At 42.3% G+C, this 10,528-nt stretch overlaps 1 protein-coding gene across 5 annotated transcripts; it reads left to right on the top strand.

Annotated features, from left to right (window-relative positions):
• On the top strand, positions 1-10,115 carry LOC127362166 (ETS-related transcription factor Elf-1). 5 transcript variants are annotated; one of them, XM_051397576.1, is made up of 8 exons: positions 1-245; positions 3,200-3,607; positions 3,742-3,868; positions 6,171-6,278; positions 6,487-6,642; positions 6,748-6,822; positions 7,638-7,833; positions 7,931-10,115. In XM_051397576.1, exons 2-8 carry the CDS (start codon positions 3,548-3,550, stop codon positions 8,544-8,546), a joined length of 1,338 nt encoding a protein of 445 aa, XP_051253536.1. In that variant the 5' UTR covers positions 1-245; positions 3,200-3,547; the 3' UTR covers positions 8,547-10,115. The 5 variants fall into 5 exon arrangements, with proteins under 5 accessions (XP_051253536.1, XP_051253564.1, XP_051253546.1 ...); XM_051397604.1 differs by lacking the exon at positions 1-245 and adding an exon at positions 2,229-2,359; XM_051397586.1 differs by lacking the exon at positions 1-245 and adding an exon at positions 2,324-2,460.
• The last annotated feature ends 413 nt before the right edge of the window (positions 10,116-10,528 follow it).

The following is a 10,528-nucleotide window of genomic DNA, read 5'->3' as shown; positions in this document are numbered from 1 at the left end:
AGGAAGCAATAAGTGACGGGCTCTGAAGGGAAGAAGAAAAAAATCAACACGATCTACACTGATCTAAAGTCTGTGTGGCACTTTCCTTGGTGAGTGGAAATACGCAAAAGGAAACTGATCCCAGGTCTGTAAGTAGATGAAGCTTCTTGGTTTGCCAAAAGGGATGAGAACAATTTCCGTTTCTCTTCTGGATCCTCCAGGCAGCTGCTGCTCTGCCACATACAGACACAAGCTATAAACACAAGGTAAGCCCACCACTTCTTATACCATATAACAGGCCTTCCACTCTGCTGACAAATACTTCATAAAACTCATGCAACAAAAGAAAACCAAGTACTAGTAGCTCTTTGGATGACTGTATGTGCTGCATGACATGTGCTGAGGAGAAAGTGAAAGTATTTTTCAGAGAGTGTGTGAGTTTCTGAGAATGGCTGTTTGACGCAGTTTAAACACACTGCCAAAAGTGTTTATCAAAAAAATACCAGTATATGATTGATTTACTTTAAATGTCAGCTAAATCACACACATATACACACACCAGGCGGGTTGTAAAAACAGAGCATATTGTGACCACCTCCACCATTCGATTCCACCGATTCCCAATCTCCTCCTCGACACACACACACACACACACACACACACACACACACACACACACACACACACACACACACACACACACACACACACACACACACACACACACACCATATTTCACTGTGTTCATTTAACAAGGCCCGGTTACCCCAAGCAACAAGAGGGGCTTATCAGCTGCTCCCTCACTTGCCATACTGTTATCAGCCTGGCCTAGTTCACACATACACACTCTCTGCCCCTTTCTGTCAAACACACCCGCACTCTCTATCTCGGTCTCTGACTCTTACACACGCACACGCAAACTGGGGAATGAATGTTATGGGGGCTTATCAGTGTCCTTAGGGGCCTGGCAGCCACTTCACAGACTCAGATCCCAGTGCCGAGGCCACAGAGACAAACCTATGTGACCAGAGTGCTGATGAAAACAGGCTCTGTGCTGTTAGAGACATTCTCTATAGAAGTGGCAGGCTGCAGGGCACGCTGACAATGAACATATACACATGGCACAATGGCAGGCAGCGGTGGCTACAATTCAAAGAAAGACAAAAATGGCACAAATACAGAAGTTTTGTCAGTGAATTCTCATTCTTTGTTCACCTCTATGACACAAAATACAAGCTGCATTTGTCATGTTTTAGTACTTAATTACATTCATTGACACTAAAACAAGCATGGTTGCTGGCCATGATGTACATCTAAGGCCGGATTTTCAGGTGAGGAAGTGGAAAGTGGCTGTTGGTTAATTACATTTAACCTGCAACTTCAAGACACTCCGAATAACTAAATGAAGAAATTAAGGTCATGTTATATCATTTAACAACATATGTTATTTTGATTAAAAATGCCCTCAAAACACATATTAAGACATTTAAACATGCTTGGAACAATAATGTGTGTCTAATATGTTTTTTTCCGTTAAAATATTTCAAAGTCCATTCTCAGTGTATGTGCACTGGTGGCTTCAGATTTTTACATCACACAATAGGTTGCATACTGGACCGAGGTTGACTTTCTAACTAATTGTGATGCTCCTAGTCCCCGCCCCTTAAAATCAGATGTTCAATGAGCACAGAGAAACTTTCCACTTTCAGCAGATGAATGTGGAAACATCCTTCAAGTGTCAAACTCTGCACAGACATATTTTTATTTTTAATATATCTCTACTCATAATTTTCACATAGGGCAAAAATAGTGAAAAAATACCCACCACATTTCCACAGATCAAGCTCATGTCTTGCTTTGTCTGACCAACAATCTAAAACACAAATATATTCAACTTAATATCATAGAAGACCATTAGATATTCACAAGAGGCTAGTACGAGATCATTTCTGATATTTTTCTTAATAATAATATTTAAACAATCAATCAGTAATTAAAACTGTTACAGATGCTGTTAATTTTCAGCTTTGTATTCAACATACAAATACCTCCTAATACACTCCTTCATTTCCTTTCATTTCACTCGTGTCCTATGTAAATCATTGAGCACCAAACAACCGCACACATCAGAGGAAGTTGAAAATGAGAAGGCCACTGCCGGCAGAGATGTTGGCAGTGGTCTGGCACAGGAACTCAGGAAGCGGTGCCTCCTAACTGAGCTGTGCTTCCTGTGTGATAACTGACCCAAACATGTTGTGCCTCTATCACACATACACATAAAGACAAAGAAGCGCACTCACATTCTCCCTCTCTGTGGCAGCTGGGGTATACAAACCGCCCGGACGGTTTCAACCAAATTGAGGATTAATGGGATTAAAACGTAAGAGTTTAATGATTATATTTCATTCCTTGGAAGCGATTTGTTTACAGTGGGAGCTCTATTGTATGCAAAACCTGAACGCTGGCATGATCTTAAACTGGGTGAGTGCAGGTGTTCCAACAATGTTTACAACTTTAACTTACATTTTAGACTGTTATGAGGGTGAGAACGCTGTACAGCAGCAACATAAGAAGCTAATTTCTTTTGACGGTTAACTATAACCTCAGAAATGCTTAGAAATGAAGGACAGAGGATCAGGGATGGTCAGGGTAAGAAGAGAAAGGACTGGGACTGAGCGATTAAGGGAAGAGGAGCTGCGTTTGTAGTTCTGTTCTGACTGTCCCCTTCACAGTCATGTTGTAAGGAATGTGCGTGTAACGCCCCTGAAACCTTGAACATTGTGCAAAGACATGATGTTTCAAGTTGCCTCCCCCCTACTCGTACCACACACATACACACACACACACACACACACACACACACACACACACACACACACACACACACACACACACACACAGCCCAGGCACACATTGCAGTGCAAACGCTTCCTTCCTGTTGCTGGTTTGGCCTCTTTTAGAAGCAAGATAAGAGCAACAGAATGAGATATATAAAAGAGGGAAGCAAACTGTGCTGTTTTTCTCTGCCTCTCAGATCACAGTGACCGCATTCCTCTATTTGGACATTTTTATTTAAAAAGTTTAACAGTTTCCACCTGATATTCACTGCAGGTGTGGTGCTCTCACTTTGTGTTTTGCCTCTAACGGCTCTCCAACCACCACCACCACCACCATCACGCACATTTTCTCATGTCACTCTCTCTCTGTTCTTCTTTGGCAGGTTCAGTCAAGACCACAGGGCAGTTTAGCAGCCCCCACTTCCTCATCGAGAGCTGAAGTAGAGCGAGGGAACATGAGTTTCCTGTGACGCCTCTGTGTCTCTGGTCAATTAGTTTACTCACATCACTCTTCCACTGTTGAATTGTGCTGCATGGAAAGAGACGGGCCTCATCGAATCCTGGGGGAGGCTGTCTTGTAGTCAGCTGCTGTTCGTCTAAAGATTCTTTCCAAAAAGTGGATCTGCCTGGACACAAAAACACGATTGGACCTGTGCAGTTATTCATAGCCTTCTGAGAAAAGCTGTGATGCTGTTTTCACACAGTTAAGGTCGCTTTTTAGATATTCAGTCATGCTTCAACAGTCAGAGCTCATCTTTGACTTTGCCAGTGACCATGTTAACATGTCACAGGTACGTAAATGTAAAGCAGTGATGAATCTCTCTGAATTTTGTGTCGTAACAGAGCTGGCATGTGATGCAGCAAGAAAAATCAGAGGAATCGGACAAATCGTAATCTAATCTAATTTTCTTTGTGCGTGTTGTAGCTGGGGGTTTACTCGGATTACCCCGCTGTGATTGTGGAGCAGGTTCCCCATCCACACCTGTTCTCATATACTGGTCTAGCGTGTGAACAGTCACATACAGAGGTGGATCACCAGCAGCTGCTCAAAGGTCAGTGCATGCAACAGACACAACACACACACACACACACACACACACACACACACACACACACACACACACGCATTCACATTTCATGACTGAAGCTCACCTGCCGCCCAGTGGTCTATTCTAAAGGTTATTCAACGGTTTAAAATGTTTTAGGTTTTATTCAACTCTTTCTAAATTAAAAGCAACACCAGGTATCACACAGAGCCTGGGACTACACATGCGCAGTCGCAACCCTCGCACATGGACCACCCTCCGCAAAAATTCAGGAAGTGAAACAAAACATTCCTGGCTCGTGGCTGGGAAAGACAGTTAATGAATCATATTAGGATGTAGACGTGGTCGATTCGGGCTACAGCACATATGCTATAGCTTGTTCCTCACCAGTGCTGGGAATTAAAAGTAAGTTACATGACTGTATCGGGTTGTTTTTCCGACATTGTTCTGGTTGGAGCGAGCAGCTGAAGTTGGGCATGGCGAGGCTCGTTTAAGTTAGCTAACGGTAACTGCTTAAAAAAAAACCCACTCACAGACGGTTATGCACTGTTTACTTCAAACTTACTACCGTTTTGGGGGCTGCAACCTACCTGCTGCGTTTCTTTAAACGTGGCTACGTGTTTTGACAGGTCGTTTGCTGGTTTTCTCGGCGGCAGAAAGTGTTTGAGCCCACGATAAACAGCTGTTAGCTAGCAGATGTTCTCTAGCTCACTGCTGCACAGCCTGTCCACGACACATAAATAAATGCGCGCTGAACAATAGACTCCCTTTTGGTGTTATTTTTCTCTCAATGGCACACATATGGAAAGATGTGGTACAATATAGAAGCCTATAGCTGCCCATATTGTTTGTGTTAAGGTAACAGCTATGTCAGCAGTGAAATATGAGGCAGATATTAGTATTCTTTATCTAATTGTGCACTGAACTGAAGTTTAGTGGGTGGAGGACAGAAAAGGGTAGGTTAATATTTGCTGGTTGTAACAAGGACAAATAACTAATAAAACTGCTGCTCCATCATCCATTTGTGTCATTAAAGGGTCAATTCCTCCAGACTATTAAACAAAAATGTAATCTCTTTTACCTCCAGGGTAATGATTCCCAACCAGGGAGCCCTGCAGTTACCTGGGGCTACAGATTGGGAAGTAGTTAATTTGAGCTATGTAGTGTATTTATTGCCACAATAATGAGTCACATTTCAGCTATGATAGGCCATCTGCACACAGACAGTTTTAACACCCCAACCCCAAATTTTGTGATCAAGAATGTGTGCAAACTAGACTGTAAGAGTAGATAGCTAAAAGTAATAAATAATGGTTGTGATGCCAGGTTGCTGCCACTCCCAACTGGTACTGGCATGAGATTAGGGATGGGAGTTGATAAGATTTTATTGGTCCGATTCTTTGTCAGTTCCCTTACTGATTCCTTATCAACTTTCTTTGTGGAAAATCAAATGTCAGTGCAACTGTTTTATTATCTTTGTGTCTAAGAACGGGGTACAGAAATCAGAGTTATAGTAGTTTTAGTTCTTTTGTGAAATGAGGCCACGTTTTGAACTGTTTCTTCCTCTCCGCCATGACTGAAATGGCTTTTTGGAAGTTTCCAGCAGTGTAGACACATGAGTTTGTTTTGTAATGAGAGAAAGACACGTAATAAAAAACATGCTGGCATTGATAAAAGAAACTGATTAGCTTGATGGCGTACCATTCTGATGGACCAGACAATTTGGAATCGGTTCTCAAGTGGAGCTGGTTCTTGATTCCCATGATCCCTACATGAGATGGAAACTTCAACAAACTGGGGGAAAAAAGCCACAGCCTAAATTAAACATTAACAATTATTGGATCACTATGACTTGTATGAATTTAAATGTGCAGCCCCAGATCCGTCTCAGGCACAGTTTTGTCTGTGGTGGATTACTTTTGAACAATTCCAGGAAAGCCCATCCCATCTATTGAGACGCTACAAGGAAAGGGTACTTGAACACATGTGATCGGGCTGTAGGGGCACGTCAGACAAAAAAGGCTGTGAACTCCTTCCCTTGTCTGTTAAATGTCTACCATTAGAGAGACGCTTTATTTGAGTTTCATTTGTGGCTCTCACAACTTAGGCTGAGCGATATAGACATCTGTAGTTTTATGTTGTATTTCATGATATAGTTGTCTGGAAAATCACTTGAGAAAATGTGGCTAAAGTAACTAGACAGGAATATCTGCTCTTGGCTCTCAGCTAATCCAGAAAATTAAGTACAAGTTGGGTCCACCTGCTAAAAACTGTTTTTGTATATTACTCCCTTCTCTGTGCTCTGTAGTGGAGCCATGTGAAAGCGGAGAAGAAGAGACCATGGAGACACTTGTTGCTGCTGACTCGCTTCTCAGCATGGACTGCCCTGATGCTCTCTCCCTGGAACAACACTACTGTAAGCACACACACACACACACACACACACACACACACACCTGAGTTAACACTACTCACATGCAGTCTGACAGAGTGAAGATGTCCTAGTAAAACCTCACTGTCTCTGCTTTTTGATCTAGGACATGTCTGACTGCAACATGTTATTTTTAGACATGGTGGTCACAGTGCTGTTCTCTTTCATTAAATCTGTTTATGCCCCCCTGCAGCCCAGACCTTCTTACCGTCACTGGGTGATGTCATCACTACTCCTGTTACCCAGGTGACTGTGTCGGCAGAGGGCATTGTGGGAGCTGTTGACAAGCCCCAGTGGCCCTTGTTGCACACAAAGAAGCCTGTGGCACAGCTGCAGTCCAAGAAGAGAGGTCAGTGACATTCTGTGTTATCAGCTGATTGGAAACTAAATTATGGCTTGTGTGATTGTATTAAATATTATGTCAGTGACCTGCTTTTATTCTCCAACTACTCAGGGAGAAAACCTCGACATAGAAGGGCAGAATCTCCAACACCAGACATTATAGTGAAGAAGGACAAATACAACAAAGGTATTGTCACGCGTAACAACATTAGCTGAGCCCCTTTCACCTCATTATGTCAATGTGATGGCAATTTTACATGTTTATGTCATGTCTGAATAAGCGCCAGAGTTACCTTCACATGAAAGTCATGACAGCAATCTTACTGGGTCAGAGGTAGTAACATTTCCATAACCCTTATTATGTTTGTGTTTTATTATTATGTTAGTAAGAGAGTAACAGAAAGGCAGCAGCAGTACATACACAGAGAGAAATGAAATGCATGTCTTCTTTGTCTTCTGAAGAGCAGCTGTAATGAACTACTCAATTATAATTTCCAATGCATAAAACACAGAATAGTACCTGACAAAAAGTATTCAAAAAACATTTGAATACAAACAATATTTGTATCATGCCAGATTAGTTTATAGAAATAGAAAGTAAAAATCCCCCAAACAGCATTCCCTCACTATATTTTTATGGATAACGAATGAATATCCAGCAAAAATGCCTTACATATGGCATGTGACAACAATTAAGTGTCCGTCTTAACGTTTTGTCATTCTGTGTTGTCAGAGATATGCCGCAGAATTTGCTATTTAAAATCGTTAAAATGAAACTGGTGAGAGAACTTGCATAAGCACATGGCTCATGTCCTGTCATGTCTGAATAAAACTGTAAGAAATGTTACTGGATGTGGATTACAAAAGTGAAAGTCTTTACTTTAACAAACAGATGAAGAGATAATGCCTTCGATTGATGGATCACAGCTTTTACAAAAGTCATTTCCCATGTTGTTTCTTTGTCTCTCCTTTTTCATCATGTTTCCTGTGTTTGTGTTTAAGGAGGAAACACTCTGTACCTGTGGCAGTTCCTGATGGAGTTGTTGCAGGACCGACAGGTCTGCCCCCGCTACATTAAATGGACTAATCCTGATGCAGGAATCTTCAAGTTGGTCAACTCAAAAGCTGTGGCCAGGCTCTGGGGCAAACACAAGAACAAGCCAGATATGAATTATGAGACAATGGGCAGAGCACTCAGGTAAACAATATACAAAGAAATACCATAACCTGGTTGTGTCTTTATTTTTAGGTGTAGATGCATGGTTTGCTTATGCTGAACCTTTGTGTTCATGTAGGTACTACTACCAGAGGGGCATACTGAATAAGGTAGAAGGCCAGCGTCTCGTCTACCAGTTCACCTCTCTGCCCAAAGACATGATTTATATCACAGATGGAGACAACGCCAAAGAGGAGGAAGACTATGACGACAATAGCGGCAATGATGAAGGTGTGAGCGATGACTCTGATGACAGTACAATACTTTCCAGTGACCAATCAGTGGATGACGAAGATTTACACCCACCACAGAAGAAAATGTTGTCCAGCTCTGTCCGAGCCCCAGCCACCCAGCGGACCAGGCCTGCTCCCAGGCCCTCAGCCCAGCGCGACACCGTCCTGCGGCCCACCAGCACCAGCTTGATCCAGGAGCAGCATTTGCCTATTGTGTCAGCTGAGATGCTGCGGACCCTCCAGAACCTGCCGAAGGTCCAGTCCCTGCAGCCCGCTGGTCACGCCTCGGTCTTCAGAACGGCTCAGCTGCTCGGTAGTCTGTGTGAGCGACAGGCTGCTGCTCAGGTGGCTGTGGACAGTAACTGTGCACGGGAGACCCCTAATGAGAAGTCACACCCAGGACAGAAAACTTCACAAGTGGAAACTCCACAGCTGGTTCCCTTAACTAGCTCTGACCAATAGAAAAGACCAGACACCCCCAAACACACACACACACACTCCACTGACTCAGGACCAGTAACAGAGCTGCACTTTGCTGTGGCAATCCACACCAGGGCCTATATTTCTCAAGCGTGTAAGAGTGGAAGTATTGATCTAGGACTATTTTTGTATTTTAGACTATATTATGAATTAGTAACAAAAGTAATTCTTGATCAGTGCTTCCTGCCTGACATCTTGAGTTGGCAGGAAATTGGCATGAACCAAAATCTCATAGCACTCTGCAGGTTACTTTCTAAGAAGAGGAAGACTTTGAAAGCTCTTGTCCTTTTATCTCATTCATTCTCTGTAGCCGTTAACTATACAAGACACCAAAGACAGACATGCACTGGAATCTATTGCCTTTCTGCATCTCCTGCAGACACCCCCTTTGCTTTTGCACTTCACCTCCAGCGTCATGGAGCAAATGATCTGATCAGCACACTGTGCCCTCCGCCTGCCTTTACTCTCGCTCTTTCCCACTCTTTTACTCTCACATGCTGAATCATTCCTCTGCCTTGAAATTGGCTTTGCACTAATGTGTACCTCTGCTGTATGTTTCTTCTCTAAGTGCCTGAAGATCTCAGTCCACCCTGTCCCTGCTGCTTCCTCTGTTCCTGGTAATCGTGAGGTTATTGAGGGAAAACATTCCATATTACTATTGTTGTTATTATTATTATTATTATTATTATTTTTATTTTTATTTTTATTTTTTAAGATGAATTGTGTTTGTATTGTGAAATGTTGAAAACAAGGGATCACTGTTATTTGTAGAATAGTAATTTAGCACTGCTGCTGTTTAGTTGATGTATGTACACAGTGGACCTTCCTTTTGTTGACAGTCACAAGTGAAATTGTCTTGTAGCCTTTTATATTGCTACGTTGCCTCCTGTTGAGTCGTACTTCTACTATATAGCCTTTCTGCTATGCACACATTCTGTTTAGTTGTTACACATATATAAATGCATATATGGACCTCTAAAGCCTTGATATCTTTATGTGTTGTGTATTATATACTGTATGTCTGTGAACATGCTTGACTTTTTGCCTTGTTGCCATTTTCTCCCTCAGGTTTGTAAAAATTTGTTTTACTGCACAGACTGTATCCTCTATGCAAGGAGTAAAATGGCTTGCCCTTTATAATGAAGTAATGCTAAGTTCAGTGTTTTCTCTTCAGTTGATCTTAGTTTAGCCTCACAAAACCAGTCCACAGAGTTCGCTTCACTCCAAATAAAAACTGAGCATGTAAGATTTAGGCTTGCTTCTGCGAGGCTGAACTTGGTTTAGGAGAGGCTTATAACCGTGCCTTTGCCCCCAGGGAGCCCTATGCAAAACGGTTTTCAGTTTATTACTGAGTAAACCATTTATTTTGAATCCCCTCTCTTTGCTGTATCTGGAGGTCTCTTGATACTGTAAGTTTTACTGATGTGGATTTGTAAGCTTGTAGCAGAGGGAGAGGTGGATTTTCTGTTATTTTATATCCATGCGTTTGCTTTTGTGCAGTCCAGAGGTGTTGAAAAGAGTATATGAAATAAATGTAATTTTATCATTGTCTGTGTGACGTTCATCCCCACTCATTTATTCACCCACAGTGGGCGACTGTGGCTCAGAGGCAGAGCCTTAATTGGAAGGTTGTTGGTTCGATCCCCGGCTCCTGGTGCCACAAGTCGAAGTATCCTTGAGCAAGATACTGAACCCCAATTGCTCCCGATGCCATGCATCAGGTATGTGAGTGTGTATGAATGTTAGTTTGAGTGAATGTGTGTGAAAGGGTGAATGTGGGTAGTGTAAAAGCGATTTGAGTGGTCGGGAGACTAGAAAGGCGCTATACAAGTACAGGTCCATTTACCATTTCAGAGTAATTAAGTACATTCATGCAAGTACTGTATTTTCTAATTTGAGGTACTTGTTTTTCCATATTCTGCTACTTTATTCTTCTTCACAATTCAGAGGGAGATATTGTACTT

Source organism: Dicentrarchus labrax, unplaced genomic scaffold (genome assembly GCF_905237075.1).
Source record: "Dicentrarchus labrax unplaced genomic scaffold, dlabrax2021, whole genome shotgun sequence".
Classification (NCBI taxonomy): domain Eukaryota; kingdom Metazoa; phylum Chordata; class Actinopteri; family Moronidae; genus Dicentrarchus; species Dicentrarchus labrax.
The sequence above is the reverse complement of the archived record's forward strand: the minus strand, read 5'-3'. Positions and strand labels throughout refer to the sequence as shown.